At 49.9% G+C, this 21,224-nt stretch overlaps 1 protein-coding gene across 1 annotated transcript in view; it reads left to right on the plus strand.

Moving 5' to 3' along the window:
* The first annotated feature begins 1,166 nt into the window (after positions 1-1,166).
* The window catches only part of DPP6 (dipeptidyl peptidase like 6), a 643,862-nt gene continuing 623,804 nt past the window's right edge, over positions 1,167-21,224 (plus strand). Inside the window, exon 1 of the mRNA XM_069462595.1 lies at positions 1,167-1,862. Within this exon, the coding sequence (XP_069318696.1) occupies positions 1,620-1,862 (243 nt within the window). The 5' untranslated portion in view covers positions 1,167-1,619. The remainder of the gene's footprint in view (positions 1,863-21,224) is intronic.

Consider the following 21,224-nt stretch of genomic DNA (forward strand, 5'->3'; position numbering starts at 1 on the left):
TTGGGCAGGGAGGAGTGTGGAAGGGACTGAATGGTGTTTCCTCCCAGGAGACCTCACCAGCGCCCACCTCTCCAGGGAGGCCGCGATTTCGGGACCAGGCGGGCCTGTCTCTGCTTTCTGGGCTCCAGGCAGTGGCGAGCCCAGCGGTTCGGCCCAGGACGGGACGGATCAGCCCGGCCAGGACTGGAAGAGCGGTGGAGAGGCGGGAAGGGGCTGCAGGGGGCGAGAAGCGGAGGACAAGCGCCCAGCCCTCCGGAGAGACCGAGACAAGCCTCCGAGGACCCAGGCCAGCAGGGAGGACGGGACACCCGGAGCCAGCTCGCACGCACAGCCGCGGGTCTCCGCACAGCGGCGCTGGAGCACGTCTTACTGCAGCAGAGCGAGTCACCGCCACCCGAGCGCGGTGCCGGGGCCCTGTCGCCCCCGCGTCCTTCCGGCGAGGGGTCGGGGAAAGTGGCCCAGCTCCGGGAAAGTTGCCGGCGTCCGGAGGCTTCGGCCAGGCCGTATTTAATGGACATGGGCACAGAGCCCGCGATGCACACGAGCAGGGCGGGATGGCGGGGAGGCTTCAAGGCCTGCCCCGCCCGCCTCCGCTGGCCTTGCCCTTCCCTCTCTGGGAGCGGTGTGGGGACAAACGTGCTCGTGGCAGGAGGGAGGGCTCACCGGTGACCGGCGTCCCCTGGGCCCTGCCCTCCAAGCCCTTTTTGGTGGTCGCTCACCCCCATGCGCACCCCTAGGCCCTCGGGGGGTCTTTGCTGTTGTTGTTTCAAGTTAGGCAAGAAAAGCTGATAGAAAAACCGGAGGGAGCCCCTCGGAGGGGCGCCCCGGGGATTGCGCGCCCTCTGCCCTGACCCGGCCTCCCCGTCCCATTTACGTCTCCGCGCACGGTGGGACTCGACCTTCGGCGGGGCCGGGAGCTTCCCCAGCGCACACCCACCCTCGCCCCCGCACCCATCCCGCACCCAGCACCTGCGTGGCCCCCAGCCTCCGCCCCTGCACCCTCTTCGCACGCCCCCACCCTCCCCACGCGCCCCCCGGACTCCGGACGCCTGCACTCTCCGGGCCGCCAGCCGGGCCACCCAGGCGCCAGCACCCGCGAGAGGAGAGGGCTGGGGGCGGGGCAGGAGCCGCGAGGGCCAGGGGCGGGGAGAGAGGAGATTCGCTCTGAATGTTCGCTGATCTCTAGGTGGTGCCAAATTCCGGGGCCTAGGCATTTCCCTCCCTTTATGTTTTTTGGGTTTTTCCTTGCTTCGGTCTCCGATTAGGCCATATGTGGCCGTGGCAAGGAGTTACAAAATAAATCAATAAAATAAAACCGAAAAAAGAGAAAACACACCCAGACCCTTGGCTTCTCCGAGCCGCCGGGGGAGGGGGCGGAGGAGCTGAGCGAGGCAGAGTCGCCCAGCGGCGACTCGAGAGTGGCGCGCGGGAGCAGCAGCCGCCGCCTGGCTTGCCTTTCCTCTGTTGCTTCTTCCCACCGCCTTTTGTTTTCTTTTTTCTTTCTTATTTTATTTCCTGGAGGGGGCGGGGAGCGGGAACCGAGAGACAGAAAGAGAGAGAGGGGAGAAGACAAAATATTAAAAAGCCCAAAGACACCGCAAGAGCCCGCGCGGTGCCCGATGGCTTCGCTGTACCAGAGGTTCACCGGCAAGATCAACACCTCGCGGTCCTTCCCGGGGCCCCCGGAGGCCAGCCACCTCCTGGGTGGCCAGGGGCCCGAGGAGGACGGCGGCGCCGGGGCGAAGCCCCTCGGCCCGCAGGCGCAGGCGGCGGCGCCCCGGGAGCGCGGCGGCAGCGGCGGCGGCGCGGGTGGCCGGCCCCGGTTCCAGTACCAGGCGCGGAGCGACTGTGATGAGGAGGACGTAAGAGCATCTTGGTGGGTGGGGGGCGGCGTGGGGGCTTGGGGCGAGCGCACAGGCGAGACGCGTCGGCCTGGGGGACCCTAGCGGTCCACGGTCGCCCTCCCCCTCCCCCACCACTCCCCAGCGCCCGCAGACGCTCCGCGGCTCTGGATCTCGGTCACGGCGGACCGGTCCCTGCAGCCGGCGGCGGCCCAGAGTTGGTGGCTGGGGCGAGCAGGGTGTTGGTGCTGCGCCTGCTGTGATCCGGATCTGCTGGGGTTCACTGGATGCGCGGATGTCTGCTTTTAAGCGCATGCTGCCATGGATCCTAGGGAGAGAATTAGCTCTGTCTGTGTTTACGAGTTGAATCTGCCTGGGTTTTTTTTTTTCCCCCCCCCCTCAACCGCTTTAAGACTCAGGAAAGATAAAGTCTGAGGCTGTTTCTGCCCTTCCACCTGTGCCTGGAATCTGTCCACTGTGCCCCTCCTCGCCTCCCCCACTCTGTCCCTAGACCCAAATGCTTCTGCTTCCTCTTCTTACTGCTCCCAGACACTTTTCCTCCCGCAGTGGCGGTGGTGGTGATTCTCTTTTATGAAAAAATACCAAAGTAAAAGCATCTGAGCCCAGCCCCAGCCTCTCCTGTCCCAGGGCCCAGCATAATTTTGCTGATCCTGGCCTTGGACAAGCGACTCTGCCTTAGCTATGTTAGGAGAAAACTTCTCTGAGAGCACGTTCCCCACTCTTCGGGGCTGGTAGCCTGGCTTCCAAAGGTGGGATTTGCATATCGCCCTAGTAACTGGTGTGACTCATGCAGGACATCTGCCAGGGGCCCCATGGATGGATGCCTTTAACCACCTCTCATGCGTCCCTTGCAGATGTGGGGGGCTGGTGGCACTGCCAAGAGAGGAAACTGCCCTGTATCTCTGAGACTTTCCGAGACAAGCTCTTCTGAGACAGGCAGGTCTGGTACAGCCCATAGACACAGGCAGGCGTGCTGGGTTGTGGAAACCTCTGTGTGTTCCTTTCAGTGGTTTTCCGCCCTCACTTTTTAAGCAGAGTTGTGGATTCCCGCAAAAGCCTTACAGATGGTCCACCCTGACATACCCGGGGCAGTGCCTTTCCCTGCACCGGCACAGGGGATCCTGGGCATTCACCACATACTGCCTTGGGTCACACCGTTTCACTGCTGGATATTTCTTGTCTTTAATGCAAGCGTGTGTGGGGGTGTGGACCTTGAGTGCTTTCCCCAGGACCATCCTTAATTGCCAGATATTGCGAAATCAGTGTGAGTTTTGTTGTTTCTGGCAGTTTTTGTCTTGTGTTATGAATGGAGGGTTTGGAGACTTTAATGGAGATGACAGAAGTTTGTGGGAGATGTGGTTTGCACATACACAGACACACACCCCTGCAGCCTTCCACAGGTCTCGCATGAGGTTTTATTTCCTCCTGCACCAGTTCCAGACTCCCCTTGTTAAATAGATACCAAAGAGAGGCCCCTCGCTGTGGTGGGCCAAGTCCTGAGGGAAATGAACAGATTATTCAGTCCTCTGGTTCAAGGCACTGGGGGGCTTTGGGAGGGTGAAGGATTCTGGAGGATTAAACCACTGAGAGTTTTGGGGAAGACAGTGAAGCCACAGTGCAGACGGAAAAGATGTGCCTTTTGCCTCAGATCTGACTTAAAGCTGTTGACTTGTGGATGTCAGGAGTGAGAGCAACCTGCACTTCCTCCTCGACGGGCTCTAGGTGTCGCTAGGAGAAAAGAAAGGCAAGAGCTTCAGAACTGTTTTTCAGATGGTCTCTGCCTGTTTTTTTAAAAAAATCTTGGCGTATATATTTCCTTCTTCTCAACTTATGTCTAGAACTGATTCTCAGATAAACAGAAGTGTTGTACTGCGGAACAAGTCGGGGATATAACATGTGCAAGTGATTTCTTTTGATAGGGCTCTGAACTGTGTCTCTAATTTATATTTAAGTCCTGACATCAGTTTTTTTCCTGGAAAACACAAAATGTGTGTGTGCATGTGTGTGCATGTGTAGGTGTAGTGTGTTTTCATTTGGTATACATACATTATATATACCCATTATCTGTGCATATATTAATATATCTGGTCATAATCAGTATATATCTGGAAAAATGCATGGCATATACTTTCTTTAAGTTCAAAATATATGATTAGCACATTGACTGCCATGTGAGTTGTATTTAACTTAGGGAAGTTTTGAGCCTGGGTCCTTGTGAAGCAAAACCCTGCAGTTGGTTCGTGAAAATCTTACTTGTTGATGGTCTTACTGTTACAATTAATATTGACAATTTAATTCTAAAAACATGGATTGTGTTGCATATAACTCACGCACAGAAAAAAATAAAAAATAACAAATTAGAAAGGATCATCTTGTTTTAATAAAACACTGTGGCCCCAGGGGAAAAAAAGTTTTTTTTTTTTTTCCTAGTGTGGCAGTCAATTTGTTAAACCAGTGACAGGCAGCTAAATGTAGCATCAATTTTTAAAAAATTATACACTTTTCTCAGAAAAGTTATTCAAAATTATAATAGAGAAGTTATGTCCGAAAATTCACCAAAAGGTAGATGTGCATATCAAACCACTTTTCCTCCAGAAACAAAAGCTTTAATTTGCTTAAGAGATACTAGTTAAAGAAAGATGTATCTAAAAAGCAGTTTTTATATCTATCAGCTCTTGTCAAGATTGAAGAATCTTGAATAATCATTTTGCTGCACAAATTTAAAGCTGAAGATGTGCAACTAATTAGGAACGCGTTGCATATTATCATATGTGTCTTGTGATTGCCCAGGAACTTCAGGGCAAACGAGGGCTTTGGTTTTCAGCATCTGCTTCAGCAGGTTGGGAGCCCTGCTGCTGGGGTGGGAGCTGTCTGAGGTGCTGAAGCGACACCAAAAGTCGCCACTTGTCTGAGCAGTCGCACTCCGAAGGCTGGTGGCTTTATTGTTATTGTATGACTTGTCAGGGAAAACTTTTCTGAGATGCAGAAATATCTTCCCTGCCTTGGTCACTGAGATGATGGTCGGTGGTGTACCTTTAAAATCCTTAGGTCTTTGTACCTCTTGTCCTTCTGTCCAGAAAGGGAAAGATAAAATACAGTTCTTGGCCTCTGCACACCTCTTGGGGGTGGGTCAGTTTGAAAATGCAAAGTCTGACTTAGAAATAAAGGCAGAGTGTCTTTTTTTTTTTATCAGTTTCCTCATAAATCTTAGATTTATTTAAATATAAAGTCAATTACTTGGGCAACTCCTCTGAGGAATCAATAGCCATTTTGATTTAAAATTCATCGTGTAGGTTTAAAAATGAGTTGGCTCTTAAATGAATTGTTGCTGGAAATGACTTTTAATAGAATTTAGAAACTTTCAATTGGAATTAACTGTGACTAATTTTAAAATACCGAACTTTGCCCTGCCCCTGCTTGAACATATCTTTTCAATTTCTTAAAGGGCTCTGGAGGCCTTCTTTATTGTCAGAGCAGTGGTTTTCTTGGGGTCACACAGTGTGTCCCTGGTTTCTTCACTTTTGGTGACACTGGCTAATGCAAATGTGATGACAACAGGATTTTAAAACAACAAATTGGTTAAAACAGGGGTTGAATGACAAATCACTGCCCACAAAGTCGCCAGCCCGGCAGATCCAGTCTTGTCATCTGCATGTCTCCAGCGATCGGGCCGGCTTCTCTCCCTCCACCTGGAGTTGTCATGGGTATAATCCTGACATCCCGTTAATGTATCCCTGGGATTTATTAACTTTATGGTTTCTCAAATAGCTTGTTCCACAGATACATTTATATATGCTATTATTTTCTTCTGTCCCAAATTTAAATTTTTTTAAAATTTTAATGTCACATTATTTTCCAAATATATGCAGAAAAGGCTAAGCCTTGCAACTGTCTACTTGGTCCCCTTACTCTGGTCACTAATTGGACAGCACTTAGCGAACTCATCTACAGAATGGCTGTGGGATATCACGGGGTTCTTGGGAGCTTTTACGAGGAGGCATAGAAAGTGACAACGTCGCCTGCTGCTCAGACCCTGGTGCCTACAGAGCGGGTGCCGTGAAGTGCCAGGCGCCGGGAGTGCTGCTTGAACGCACGCTGCTGCTCCCCTCCCGCAGTCTGTTCTTCCCTGCCCACAAACAGAAACAAAGACGGTCTTCGCTGGTTCCTACTACCAGCTCTGGCTACTGTCCTCTTTTTCTTTCTTCTTTTGTTTTCCAACTTCCCAAGCAAGGAGTCTATTACTGATTCCATTGTTATTAACAGTCATCTTTTCCTCGTCTAGCTGGGATGCAGACTTACGTTCCATACTGTCTTCACCGGGGGAACTCCACGCAAAGTGTCATTGACGTCCTCTTCATTGCTCAGTGGAACAGCCCGTGTGATTCCCCCGGTCCTGATGTTGCTGCTGCCCGTGCTGTTGACAACTGCCACCCTGCCCCTCGTGCTTTTGTATCTTGAGCCTTTCACGTTGCTCGGTGAATTCCCATCCCCTCCCTCTGAGCTTAGCCTTTGAGTTGCTTGGTAGATAATTTCATCCTCCTCCGCTTTGTGTAGGAAGGTGGAGGAACCTACCTGCCAAGGTTTTGGTCTCCAGTATTTTATTCTCTTCCTGCGTGCCTTCTTCTTAAGATAAATTATCTACCTTTATGCAAAGGGAGCCGAGTACATTCCGTAGCTTCTACATGAGGAGATTGTTAAAATAGCTTTATCATCCTGATACACGTCTCCTAGCATTTCTTCTGCAGATAATTTGCTTTTCTATTTCGCAGAATTGGAGGATTCTAGAATGGCAAGGAACTTGAGGGTCTTGATCTCTCTTCCAAGTTTTTGTACCACATGTCAAGCAGCTGCAGGATCATTTTTGTGGTGGTGACAACATATCCACGTGGAATATATCCCTAACTTTGTCATTCCGCTTGTCTTTATGTCTCCTTATTCCAAATGACTTTTCAGCCTAATCCTCTTATTTCTGCTACTAATATTTCCATTCCTTCCACCTCAGCATAGCATACAATGTTTGTAAGCACGCACAAATTACAGTCTCTTAATGTCTTCATTTCTTTATTGTTACATTTAATATTTCACTAGGTAGCTATGAAGCCCCCTTATGGCCGTATAACACTATACAATAACACCCTGCTGAATACGGCAGCTGTCTTCCTGAAAAGTTTAGTTTTTGTGCTTCAGAACAAATTTAACATGTAGGAAGTGTTTACTACCTAAAACAGCCTTACAGGGAATGCTTCGGTGACGTGAATAATCACTCACTTTTTAATATAATTCTATCTCAATAAAGAATTTGCTGAAGTTACATCTATAACAAAATCATACAGAATTCTACTTACTAAGTCAGCACAGAAAATGTAATCATGACTAGGAAGCTGCCTCTGTTACAAGAAAGTAGCATCCTGACAAACACAAAGAGGCAGCGCTAGCTGAATGACGGCTGCGGCCAAATATAGCATCAGAAATACCTTACCTCTGCACTGCACCTTGTGATTTTCAAAGCGCTGCTACACGGATCTCATTTCACCTTCACCGTTACCTTGGCTAGGAGGAAAACCGTAACTCAGAGCTGGTCTTTTTAGCTTGAAAAATTAGTAAGGGTAAACCTAATTTCTTTTCATTTGGAAGGGTCAGGTGTTAACTGTGAATTATAGCAAACACATTTTAATGTGTTAACAAGCCTTTGCTTTCTAGAGCCGGCCAAAACAGTATGTGTTTGTGAAAAATCAACGCTGTATCTTCCCAGTGGATTTGAGTTCTGTGTCAGCAGCATAGGAGTTGGAGGTGGGCGTGAAAGCCCACTTTCCGTGGCGTGCTGCTTGTTCCTGCGCACTTTTCCACGATTTACTTGTGTATGTTACCTGTGGATTTAAGGCAAACTGGAACATTAGCATAACATAATATTAATGTATATTTTTGACAATGGAATCAACTCATTTTCCCACATGAAATTAATATTCTAATATCACTGGGTAGATAGGAATTTTTCTAGATGTTGGCTTTGGACAATTTTCCCTTCATAAAATAGAGGTTTTTTTTTTTTTTTTTTTTTTATTTCTTACCCAAAGCTTTTTCTCCTTTAGGGTCAGAATGATTAATGAGTTTAATTTTTGCAAGCAACTGGCAGGAGTTGCTGAGTAAGATGTACATGCAGATTGTATATAACCCTGTTCTTTTTAATTACTGTGATGATAAAAATGCATTAATCAAGTACATGAGAAATGCTTCTCTACAATATACTATATTGATCCCTTTCATAGAGCATTGCCTATAAAACTAATAGTCACTATAATCCTTTTAAAATTAAAGTTTGGTTAATAAATTTAGTGTTAAGGGGATTGGGTACCCAGGTGCCACGTTCTAATTTGCTTCCATTTCAAGCACATTGGTTTGATTTTATACATGTAAAAAAAAAAATCAGCCTTTCTCATTAACAACTTATGGAAGATTTATCTTTAAAATAATCTAACATGAAATGATCTGAGGTAGAATTTTTTATATAGATAACATCTGATTTTACAAATGAGAAGACTACAGGTAATTATGTGAATAATATTAGGCAAATCATTTGCGTTTTCTGGACCTCAGAAAACTTCAGCTTCCAGTCCTACTCCTGCGTTCTTTTTAGTGTACTCTGTTTAAACATAACTGAGTTGGGGAATTAATTATATCACTGAGTTAAAAAATGTATGAACATTCTAAAATATAACAGTCTAAAATATTTTGGTTCTAAATCAGTTTGCTAATTGCCAAAGTGGGAAAAAAAACCTTACAATTTTGGCACAGTAGTATAGGATTTTGTCCTGACTTCATTTCCTCAAGTTTTACTTCTTTCCCTGTGCGTGTTTCTGTCTGTGTTTTCCGGCATCATCAGTATCCACTTCAAGTGCAGTGAATGTTTGGTTTGGCCCCATGGTCGTGAGATACACACATAGATAGATACATAGATAGATAGATACATAGATAGATACACACACATGTACACACACGTTCTGTGGAAAGACCAGAAGCCCGTAAGGCCGGTGAGGTCCAAGTGGTGGCCTTCCAGGTGGTGGCAGGCAGTTGAGCAATACCCTGCTTCCCAGAGTGGAGCATCTCTGTGGAGGTGTGGAGCACTAGAGGCCTGGTGGGATGGGGCTGGAGAGGAGCATGTGGCGGGGACTGGGGCTGCCTAGGAGTCTAGGGAGGAGGGAGAACCCTGTACATCCAAATAGAATGGTTCTCAGGTCCTGAAACGGTTGTTATTTTTTAAAAACAAACAAACAAACTTACTTCCAATCAGCCCTGCAAGTGTAGATAAACAACTTGCAGACGTTTAGAATACATTGAAATCATCCTAGCAATATACCCAATGGAAAAGAAAAATATATATACGTGTGTACATATACATATACAAACACATTTTTTTTAATTCAAAAGAAACTTAAGTGTTTTTCAGGTTATCAAAGTCATGGTAAAATTCAATTTTTAATTTGCTGTAGTGTTCAGATTTCATTTTGATACCAGCTTTTACCTTAGATAATTTGGAGTCAATTTTAACATGCTTATGTTTAAATTTTAGAAGTGGACAGGGGATAGAGGCATTGTCTCCAGTTTGGAATTAAGAAAAGCAATTAATTCTTTCTTATTTTTATTGTTTACCATAGTGGGAAGATTTATTTTAAAGACAGAACTACTGGAATTAATACATCAGCTTTCATGTAGCAGTGGGCTCTTGGTTACAGCATCCATACTCTTATCTGTCTAATTATACATATATCTCCATGATGCATCATTCACATAATTGTTTTAAGGAAGAGAACAGGAAAGGAATACGGGCTCATTGCGAGAACGAGGAATAAAGGGGTTGTGTCGGGAGAGGGAGGGGAGGGGGATGGAGCAGAAGTTCAGGAGGAGGACCCCGGGGAGACCAGTGTCTCCTGGGCGTTTTCTGCACAACACCAAGTTCCCAAACTGGATTCAGACCCTTAATGTGCCTCATGCCAAATCCCATGTAATAATTATTAAAAATTAAAAATGAAAGTGAGAAACCACTATAAAATTCTTGAGAGGTGGAGTTATTTCCTCTCCTTTTGAAACCTTTTAGGGTTCTTGGGCGTTTACAGCCTCCCTGCGCGAGCAGCCCCGGCTATTAGAGAATCACTGGTGACGCGTCTCTTGCTCTGCGTTTGTGGCGTCTGCGCGGGGACCCTCACCTCTCCATGGCTTCTGAGGACCAGCCGTGGCCCCCTGTCCCAGAAGCAGGGGCAGTCCTGTGGTCCGTGTCTTCCCTTCTCTCCCTCATGCTGCCCAGGGACCGCAGACATCCCTCGCCACCCCTCACGTCTCGGGAATACTTGAGGGGGGCGTGGACGCAATCCTCAGGCCGCCTGGGCTAAGTTACAGAACACCTGGCTACTCTCCCAGGTGGCTTTGAGGTCTGCTTCACTGTGCCCATTCTGTCCTTTCTGATTTGCAGCAGCGCGCCCGCCCCAGCCCGTCTGAGTGGGATGTGCTGGGGGGAGTCCAAACTGGACCCGTCTGCCAGCAGGACCCCCATGTCCTCACACGCAGTGCCAGCTGCCACGTCCCTGCAGAGGAAACGGGCCCGGCTAGAACTCGTGCAAGGATGCTGGTTAGGTGGAGAGGAGACAACAGTGGCTGCAAGTGCAGGAACAGGGCAGAGAATCCAGTTTGGTTTAGATTTTTCCAAGCTGGAATTCAAGCTGCCTGTTTGGAGAGGGCTGGCCTCTCACGTGGGTGGGTGTGGGGGCCCCAAGTGCGGCTCTGAGGTATTTCCAGGTCTGCAGGTACCAGGTACCGGTGTGCCTGTGCTCCTCTGTCCCCTTCGCGTGGGCTGTGGATGAGACGGGAGTGCAAGCGAGTGAGCACTTCTGAGTGGAAGCTTCAGAGGCCGGCCGTGACCTGCTGCGCGCTCTCCTTCCGTCCGCCATGGAAACCAGCAGTGTCCCAGGGTGGCTGCTGTTCAACAAGCACGATCGAAACCCGGGCCTGTCAATCTCTGGGATTGTATCACTGCAGCATAACCTGTGCTGACCACTGCACAGGATGAGCGCTAGTGTAGACGAGGCGCGATTCCTTCCTGCGCCTCCGCTGCTCACAGTCTAAGGGCCAAATCCCTGTTCCCTAACTCCTGGGGACATCGTTCTCCCTTCCGCATCCCGTGGCAAGCTCTCCAGGTCTCAGAGAGGCTGACATGGAAATTGCCCTGAAAAGGCAACGGACCTTGGGGTGCAGGCATCTCAGCTCCTTCCTTTAGGGCACATGTTTTGTGGGGTGCAGGGAAAAAGCCAGAGAGTGCATGTCCTCAGGGCGTGTGGGGAGGTGGGAGGGAGAGACGGGTTCCTGGATGTGGCGATGAAGGTAAACATTGGAAATGAGGCTCGTGGGCCTTTGACTTGGGAACCTTCAGGTGAGAGAAGTAGAGGACCATAGAGCGGCTTCCCAGGGGGCCGTCCCAGTGCGGAGAAAATGCAAACCTGAACCTGTCTGTGTCCTTGGTGTGTGCTGTGCTCTCCTTATACCTGGATTCAAGACAAGGCTCTTTACAAGCCAGAAACTGAAGGTTACGTGGCTTCGTCTAGATGGTAGGACACGTTAGCAGAAATCTTTAGCTTTTGCTCAGTATTCTTTCTCCCCGACGGGCATCCTGCCTATTGCCACTGAGTCTTCGTTTGGTGTGTGGAAAGGGTGTCACATGTTTCTCTTCCTGCTTTCTGGATTTTTAGTCCCTCTGAATGGGTAGGAAATCGAGCCCCTGCATTTCCCTGTGCCTGGCTATCTGTTAAAAGGAGAGGGAAGTGCTGTCGAGGCTGGGGCGTTGTTTCTATAGAAACAGGGGCGACTGTGATGGGCAGCTGGCCTTGCTGAACGTGAAACCATCGGTCGTCGTCCTCTGGCTGCAGTGGGATCATACCGGTCAGCGAGGCTTTGTGTCCTCGGGTACAGGAGGCCCCTGTGCAGACTCCTGGTGCTCCGCACCTGCCTCCCGATGCTCTCTGATCCCGTGGCCCCCGCTCCACCCGCTCCTTATTTCAGCCGCAGCCCAGAAGCAGCACAGTGTCGCGCCCAAAGCATGTACCGGGGCTCATCCTAGTGTCTCTGAAGCAGCCCTGAGTGGTCGCTCTGGCCCTCTGTACCGGCCACCCCACTCCACACACCTGAGCATCACGTTCCTCCTTTACCAGATGCCCAGAAACTCTTCCCACCCTGTACAGGACACGCTTGCTCCTGCCCAAATCCAGGACGCTTGCTGCAGCTGGCCCCCACTTCCTTGGGTTCTGACCTGACTGGAAACACTTGCTCTTTGGGGTGCCCTCGCCGCCCAGCAACCTGCCGTAGCCGTGCCTCAGCTCAGAGCTGTGCTGGGGCCTTGGTGTCACTCCAAGCAAAAGCCCGAGCTCCTACAATGACGTGAAGGCAGGACATGACCCCCCCATCTGTCGGGCCATATCTCCCCCTTCTCTGTTCTAGCCCACAGCCGCCACGCTGTCCCCTGGTCACACAGGCTGACTTCCTCTCCCCGGCACTGCTCCACCCAATGGGCTTCCTCCCCCGAGGCCCACGCTCCCTGCCCTGCTCGGCCTGCCCTGTTTGGAATTGAGGTTCTTGGTCTTCCCCACGCTGCTCTCCGTGGTGTGTCTGTTACCGTAGTATTTATAATTTCCAATACATCATGTAGCGTGCTGATTATGGCTGCTTTTATGTTTGTCTTCCACTGGAGAGCTGAACTGATCAAAGGCTCTTTGGCTGTTGTGTCTCACCTGTCCGAGTGCCTGCTACAAAGTCTGACATATTGAAATGCTCAATAAATGTTTGTTGAATGAATGAATGAGTTTTCCTACCTGAAAACTCTTGGGTAGCTTCTGACTGACAAATAATCACGTTTGTTTTAACCCTGTTTTCCAAACATTTGTTGAGATTTAAACAGTTCGGAAAGTAGAACTTCGAGCCCTACATGTGGCTGCTTGGGGCGTCTGCGGACGACTCTCTCCCCTCAGGGTTTCCCTGTTGCCTGGCTGTGGGCAGCCCCTCCCTGACGGTCCGCTTCGGAGCACCATCGAGCTGATAAAGTCGATATTAGGGAAACAGCAGAATTTATATCTGTGGGACCTGATTAAAATGTGTAATATTTAACATTTGCAATATTTTACATTTCTTTCCTGAATTTAAAAGAAAGTATAAGTTAAATATCAATTTTCTATGTATGACTATGTTGTTGACACTTTTTAGTGGTTCCTAGAGAAAAAAAGTAGTAGAAAGGAAAGTCTCATAAGGAAAAATGCAAATCTTTGAGAAGAGATTTCTATAAGTATGGCCACGTGACAAGTTGTTTTTGATTGGATATTTGCATTTACCTAGTTCTCAATTTAACTGAAGGAAAAAGATCATAGCTTCTTTTTCCATGATACTGTGATCATTTCTTTATCTGTCAGGTAGGAAGTCAAATCTCAGAGTATTTTGAACTGTATATCATTAGAGAAAAACTAATGTTCCCAGACCAAAATGCACAGTCTCTGCCAGAAAAAATGTTCTTGGATTCTGTCATTTATTCGAAACTGCCTGAGGCTCTGTAGCTATCTGCAGCGTACATTTTTATGATAATACAATCAGCACTGCCTGGCACTTAGAAAGGGCCTTCGAACGGGACTGAAGCCCTTACCTAGTTCTGCTCCTGCACAAACGATCTGCAGAACTCGCCTCCTGAGGCTGTGTCAAGGCTGAAATGACACCCTTTGAATCAAGTCTCTGTAAATAAAATATGCAAAATAAAGATTTGCAGTTTCTGTTTCTTTTGCCAGACAGGGTTGGAGTGCAAATCTCTATTTCAGGCGCTTTTATATCCACACTGAACTGCACGGAACTGTTTTAACAGCCCTGGTGGAGGGGACCACAGCTTCCGGTTTGAATGTGGGGATGTCCCGGGCAGCACGTCGAGCAGGCAGTCAGATACCTGCAGGCGGCTGTGTCCTTGGTCTGAAGAGACACTGGCAAGCACGTGCAGTGCTGGGGTTGTTGGATTGTGCCAAAGTGCGCAGTTAAAGATGATGCGGCCGTGGGTGACCGGCTCCTTGACCACGGGATTTAAGTAGCCAAAGTGCCTCAAATGCTGTCCACGAAAAGACTGAGAGCCGCAGTTCCTGCTGTCATTACACCAAGAATAGCAGTTAATGTGTCAGAGTTCCAAAGCTCAGCATCCTGTCCAAGTCTGGGGAGAGAGAGGGACCAAAGTGTGCGTGAAAAGCCACCACACACAGCTGGCAGACGTCCGGGGCTGGCTGTGTCCACCTGACAGGACCTAGTGAGCCCGTGGGCCCCGTGGAGCTGCCAGCTGTGGACGGAGCAGCCCGGGCGGGGGCTCTGCCTCGGGGGTCCCCACCGCCCCTCCTTTTGTGTCTCCAACGGGCCCAGAAAGGCCTGGGCAGGGGCTGCAGGTGGTCAGGGTGGTAGGATTTCAGGGTCACCCCAGGGCTACCACCTTCAGCCTCTCACTTTGTGAGTCACAGGGACTCCATACAAATGGCCTGAAAGGAGGTTTTGCTGGGGGGAGTAGGGACTGCAGATGAGAAATGAGGACACCGTGTATTTGGGGCCGGGGTCTGAAGGGGGAGACCTCAGAGGGGCCGGCAGGGCTCGGCCCAGCAAGCAGAAGCAGGTACAGGTGACCTGGGAATCGGTGGGATTCGGCACTATTGGGATTTTTCCCGGGGCAGCGGGATGGTGAACCGTCTCTGCGTGAGGTCCCCGCAGTGCAGGGTAGCCGGGTGAGCACCGCCTCCAACCGGCTCACGGCAGCCCTAGCCCAGGCCTCAGTTTGGAACCCTGACCTTCAGGCTGCTGCTCAGAGTCCGGTTCGGGGGGGGGGGGGGTGGGGGGGGTGGGGGGGTGGGGGGGGGAGACACGCAGGGGAGGGGAGGGGAGGGAGATGGCGCCAGCGGAACTTTGGGCCTCCTTGAAGCAATCGTGCTTTCTAAATACTGTACTTGTGTATCCAATTTCAAATGAAAAATGGGATTTTGGCATTAAGGGAGGTCTCTCGGAGTGACAGCCAAGTTATTCAATAGACTCACAGGTACCCAGCGGGGCGGTGTGACGAGGTGCTCTCGTTGCAGCATGCGGGATTCGGTCACTCCGCGCCTCGTGCACGGTGACAGTAAACAGCTCTGGTCGTTGTGTGATGGCCGCCGCCAAGGCCTGGCGACACGTTCCGTGCCGATGGACAGGAAGCACAGACATTGGGCCCCGCATACTGACTCTATCTACCGTTTTCTAGTTTTTTAGCCTTAAAACATTACTTCACAGTTTGGGGGCTTCAGCTCCCACATTTATTTATAAAATAAGGAAAATAATTGTAGTATCTTTGTCATTGGTTTATTGTGAAGACTGAGCTGATACACGTAAAACACTTAGAACTGCGGCAGGCATGCCACAAATTAGTGCAATGTCATCGTAAAATCCTCGTAGCTGGATCCAGCTGTTCTTGCTGGAAAGGCTGAAGGACGGGGGTGCCCCCCGGGCAGAGCCGGCTGGGGCTGGACGTGCAGAGAGGAGGGGAACGTGGGACACCCCCAGTGGTCACATGTGCGCTGATACTTTAACCAGAAGCTCATGTATTTACAATTAACCGTAATCCCAGTATGTGGTTAACTGAGAGGTCGGGTTATGAGAAAGCTGGAAGGTGGGTGATGTGGCTTTAGGTGGAGCCCGTGTGCCAGTCATAGGCCCTTTGACAAGGCGTCCAGCCCAGCCCCAGCCCTGCTGAGGACTCATCAGGGAAACAGCGCAGGGGCAGAACCCGGGGACTGCGTGTGTTACCCCTCCCCCACTCGTGTGTTGACACCCCGACCCCCAGTGGTGGGATGTGGGGGTGGGGCCTTGAGGAGGGGATTTCGTTCATGAGGGTGGAGCCCTCACGGATGGAGTCAGTGCCCTCATAAAAGACCCGAGAGAGCTGTCCAGCTCTTTTCCTACCTTGTGAGAATGTCAGTGGACGTCGGCCTTCTGCAACCCAGAAGAGGCCGGGCCCTCCCAGAACCCGAACATGCCGGCACCCTGGCCTCGGACTGTCGGCCTCCACTGCGAGAAGTAAGTTTCTGTTGTCCATAAACCACCCAGTCCGTGGAACTTCCTACAGCAGCTCGAACGGGAGGTTTGAACAAGGTGCTGAGTCTGGCTGCTCTCCCGGGAGGAGACCAGAGGAGGGAGTCAGGGTGACCCTGCTTCTGTCCTCTGACCTTGTCACACAACAGAGGACACAGACACGGTCACTAAGGTTGTTCGCTGAGCTCTTCTGGAGTGTGATGCCTTAAAATTAAACTAGAAAACTTTGTTAAAAAATGTTGCTTTTCTTTGGGTCCCCATCTGATGATTGAAAATTTGAAATATTACACAGCGTAGGTGCTGAGTAAATACCTTTCCTCCAGCAGTGGTCAGAACAGGTCCAACTGAGGCCTGTTGGAAACATCACCAAGGACCAAGGGTGTTAGGTAAAGGAAAACACAGGTGCAGGTGATTCAGCTCGAGGATTCACCACAACAGGGCACGCTGGTAAGTACAGTCTTGTAAGACACAGAGTGAAGAAAATGTGGAATTGGTGGAGCTATTTAGGGAAACAGAGTGTAAAATTGCCCAGATATGGATTTGATTACAGTAGTTAAACAAAAAAGACACACAAAAAAGAAAACCCAAAGAGTGTTCTAAGTAAAAATCTTGAACCTACTATTATGTTTCTCGTAAAATTTCACTTTATTATAATCACTTATAATTCCTGGCCTTTAGTTACCTAGGTCTCATTAACAGTTACTGTGGCAACTTTTCTTTTTGCTTAACACATCCCAGAAGTCTGTTCATCCAGTCCCCCTGGAACCCGGCAGACGGAGGCCTGCTGGGCCGCCTGGATCCCCAGGAACGCGGACGCGCACTGAAGGGGCTCCGGCTGCCCAGGGCTGGGAGATGTTCGCACCCAAGGGCTCCCAGACACCTGGTCGGTAGCAACACCTTGGATTCAAGGGCAGCACATCACATGGCTTTGGCCTCCTCACCGTGCTGAAAAGTGTACCTCAAGCCTTCGCCTTGGTGCTCTCCTTGGCGGCGAGGAAGGCTGGACTCCTCCAGGTGGACTCTGCTCTGGCCCCTGCTGGGACCCGGAGTGCACAGCACCCAGCTGGTTTCCAGGCCCCCCACTTGGCGTGAAGACAGCACAGGCCGGGTGCCGGGGGGAGTCCCTCCCTTGATGTGGGCAGCCGTCCCCTGGGCTCGCTAACCCCAGGGAGCTCATCGGGGAAGGTGCCAGAGAATGCAGCCCCCCGTTAGAGACCAAGAAAAGAGGGGCAGTTGAAGGCTTTCCCAAAACAAACAGAATCAGATTTGTATTCAAGGAGTCTTTGGAGAATTTTCTATAAACTCAAAAATCAGCAGGATCAAAGCACTCTGAAATTGACCCAATGGGTTGGTTAAAGCCTAGGAAATGTATCCTGCATAGTGAGGTATTAATACCCGATGTTCAACCTGTGTCACCTAAAACACACTGGAGTCTCTGCCTGGTGGCCGTTTACCTCCCAGGAGTGGCCGTGCAGTAGGTGGGACTTGGCGACTCAGCAGTGCTCTGGGAAGACCCAGTGACAGCGGTAGGCTCATTGCTGAATCAGTGTCACCTTCAAAGCAGGGACATTTGCAGAGAAGGGCGTTCCCAAGGAGGCCTGCATCAAAATACTTCAAGGGCAGCAGCACATCTAGGGAAACGCTGGAGAAAAATCTTCTCTAATTAACTCAGCTCAACTAAGGGGCAAGGTGCAAATTCCGGCGAAGCCAGGCCAGAGTGACAAGGGATGATCTGTCTGTTTTTGGAGAATCTCCTAACAGCTTAGAGCCTTGCTCGTGGCATGAACGTTGCCGCATTCCTCTCGTGACGCAGTTCTGCCTCAGCACTGAGAAGTCGGAGCACATCTGCTTGTTCTGAACCATCAGCCGCTCCTGGCATTTTTCCTGGTCTTTGTGGCTCCACGACTGGCCCGTTCTCACATCCATAGAGTTCAAATAAAATCTGTTGACTAGCAGAATATAAAATTTCACTGAAAAATACAATTATGAAGAAGCCAATTTCATCTAACTCTGTATCATCAGTAATCTGTGTGTGTATATTTAACTGTCAGCCTTAAAGTTCCTTTGAAATGAGATCAGGTCCTTGTTCACACAGAGCTTAGAGGGAACTACAGCGGCGTTTCCCAAGCTGTTCTTTTAGCCTCTCTACTTGTACAGGAAGGGAAGGATTTCATCATCAAAAAGTTTGGGAAATACTGAATTCTTAAAGGTTGTCTTACTGGCTTTAAATGAGCATTTCACAGTGAATGTCGGAATATTAACTAGATTTATTTATGGCAAGATTTCTCACTTATCTTTCTCAGTGTGTCACGATGAAGGTGTTTCGGGGGCAGAAAGTGTGTGCCCCCGTTCAGCAGGGAAAGGAAACCTTCGCTTCTGCCTCCCACGACTGTTCTGGTCACTTTACGTCATCCCTGGGTTTACGGAGTCTGGCATCTCTTGCAATATCTGTTTCCCAGGCTGCTGTACTAAAGTGCCACCAACCGGGCGGCTTAGAACAGCAGAGGTTTATTGTCCCACAGTTTGGAGGCTGGAAGTTCAAAATCAAGGTGTGGGAAGGGCCCTGCGCCCCTGGAACCTTGCAGGGGAGACTCCTTTCTGGTACCTTCCAGCTCCTGGTGGCCCCGGCGTTCTTCGGCCTGTGACAGCCCCACTCCAGTCTCTGCCTCGAGCTTCTCCCTGTGTGTCACTTCCCTTCTTTTGAGGACACCAGTCATGTTGGACTGAGTGGCCACCCTGCTCCAGTACGACCTCACCGTCACTAATCACATCTGCGATGACCCTGTTTCCACATAAGGTCACATTCTGAAGTCATGGGGGCTAGGACAGCATACTTTTGCAGGGGAGCACAATTAACTCGTAACACTGACATCCTGACAGTTCTCTCAAAGCATGTAACTTTTTAAGACTATTTTGGAGGGTTATTGCGTGTCTTGTTGGAATTTCAAGGAACAATAGGTTTGTCACTAACTTTGACTCATCTGATCTACACAGTGGATCAATTATTCAGTCATTTTTGCCCTTTTGTGGATACTTTCTGTTCTTGGTGACTTTTTAAATTCTTTGGGAAAAGCAATTTGGGAAGGAAGGAAAGAAACTGATATTTCTACAAAATAACTAGGATAAGAAAAGTGGTAATACAGAAGTATCACACATGTGCTTTGGCACATACACAGTCAAACAGGGACACGTCTCAGCTGGGCGGATTAAACAGGACACAGATGGGCACAGGTTGGTCAGTGCCGGGGAACTCCAGAGAATGGCAGCAAGAGCCTCAAACCCAGAGTGTCTGGTCATTCTCTTCTCTGTAGACGCCCACTGCATTCTGCAGAGACTCCTGATCGGTCCTGTTCTAAGATGCTGGGTGCTCTGTCGATCTGGGAACCAAAGTGCAGCTCACGGTGAGACAGGGAAACCTGGGACCTCACGTGCCTGTTCTGTCGCCCTGTCATTCTGAGCACTGTTAAGCGAGCCTCTGCCAAGCCCATGTTGGGAGAAGACGCTTGGCTTTATTTATAATTCCCATTTCTGTCTTCCTACCCACACTAGATTATAGACATGAGTAGTGGAAAAATTAGAAAAATAAAATGGAGGTAGATGGCTGTCAGACTGCAAACAGAAAACGTAAGTGCGTTTTTTGCTGTCATGATACGAAGGTGTCTAGCATTTGGGGCTATGCAGGTATCCAGACAGCGCCATATCAATGCTTAGAACCAGCACTGGCATCCTCTGTGGGCCTCACTGTTCCTCCTTGTCCCCTAGGAAAGGTGGCATGGGCTCTTGGGAACCAGAGGGCGTAGGAGGAAGGTGCACAAGTAGTCCAAATCTGCTCGTTCTAAACCTAAATTCTGAGACGTGGCTGGGGTAGTCCCAGACGCCACCTGTAATCCTAGGCCTGGTGTCATTTTGAAGCACAGGAGCACCAGGGTGAGAACCAGTGCTGAGCAGAGTCTTGGGGCTGCAGGGAAACTCCGCACCTTCCCCAGACAGCACCGCCCACACCTCCCGCCAGGTCCTGGCTATTTTCCTCCTGTGCCGGCTGTCCCCAGCCCCTGACTAGAGTGCCTGTCAGAGTTGCAAATGTGTGACTGTGAATATTTCTTTGATCAGCAACACTTTGCTCTCTTCCCTTGCACATTTGGTTACATTTTAGACTCCACGATTTTGGTGGAATCTTTTGGGGGAGGGAGCCTCATTTTATGGTCCCTTCTGAGAGCCACCTTAATCACCCAGTCTGGGTTTAATGTCACTCTGGCACGATCCCAGATACCCTGTGTGCACCGGTGGAAGTGCCTGGCACATCTCTCTGGAAACTGTCTGTTTCCTCTTCCTTCTCCTCTGGAATCTGACCTTCGGAGGCGGAGGCTACGCCTCGTCCTCGGGGGTCCCCAGCAAGCAGCCCCGTCTGGGGGTGTGTGTGACTCAGAACCCGCGTAGTCAGCCTCTGCTTGTCTCGCTGACAGTCCAGGGTGGGAGATTAAGGCATAAATAATAAATTCCCAAGGCCACAGATGAAGAAGAGGAAGAAGGAAACCCCGCCACTGCCTCCTGAGAGGGCACCCTGGGTGCCACTGACATTTCTCCATTATTCATCGTGTCCCTCCCAGAACCTCCGTTCACGCTGTGTGCACTTTAAAGGAAGTGAGGTTATTTTTAAGATGTGTCCTTTCACAGAGCAACAGCTACATCTCTCTTGGGGTTTCTGGTGAGCTCCTAGGCAGTGGATGAAACCCGTGTCTGGAGACAGACAATAAATGGGAGGAGTTGAGTTGGGAGAGAAAGAAAACACCTGATCATCCTTCAACACCAGCCCCAGGGCACACTGTCTGCAGGCTGGGCTGTTGTGGAGCTGGGGGGTGGGATGCATCCTCCTCCCTGTTCCTGGGGCACCCCGCTGTGCAGGGAGGCCCACTCCGGGAGCGCACTCGCCGAGACAGTTCTGCGCACATCCTGCATCCCCACTAGGCCGGGGCCCTTTCAAGGCAAGGGTGTGCCCATTCATCTTTGAATTCCCAGTGCTCGAAACAGAGCACGTAGCAAACACGTGTTTGGGGTGTAGACAGCCCTGGAGAAACATGTTTCCTTGGCTTACCTCTAAAATGTCTGCATCTCTGCTTTGTGAAATAGAAAGTCATCAGTACAACTAGTAGTGAGATGGACAAAACTGATTTCCAGAGCATTGGTCTGGTCTGGGGACGGACCACTTTCTCTGGGAAGAGCAGATAGTAAATATTTTTGGCTTTGTGGGTTATGTGG

This window comes from Eulemur rufifrons, chromosome 29, assembly GCF_041146395.1.
Source record: "Eulemur rufifrons isolate Redbay chromosome 29, OSU_ERuf_1, whole genome shotgun sequence".
Taxonomy (NCBI): domain Eukaryota; kingdom Metazoa; phylum Chordata; class Mammalia; order Primates; family Lemuridae; genus Eulemur; species Eulemur rufifrons.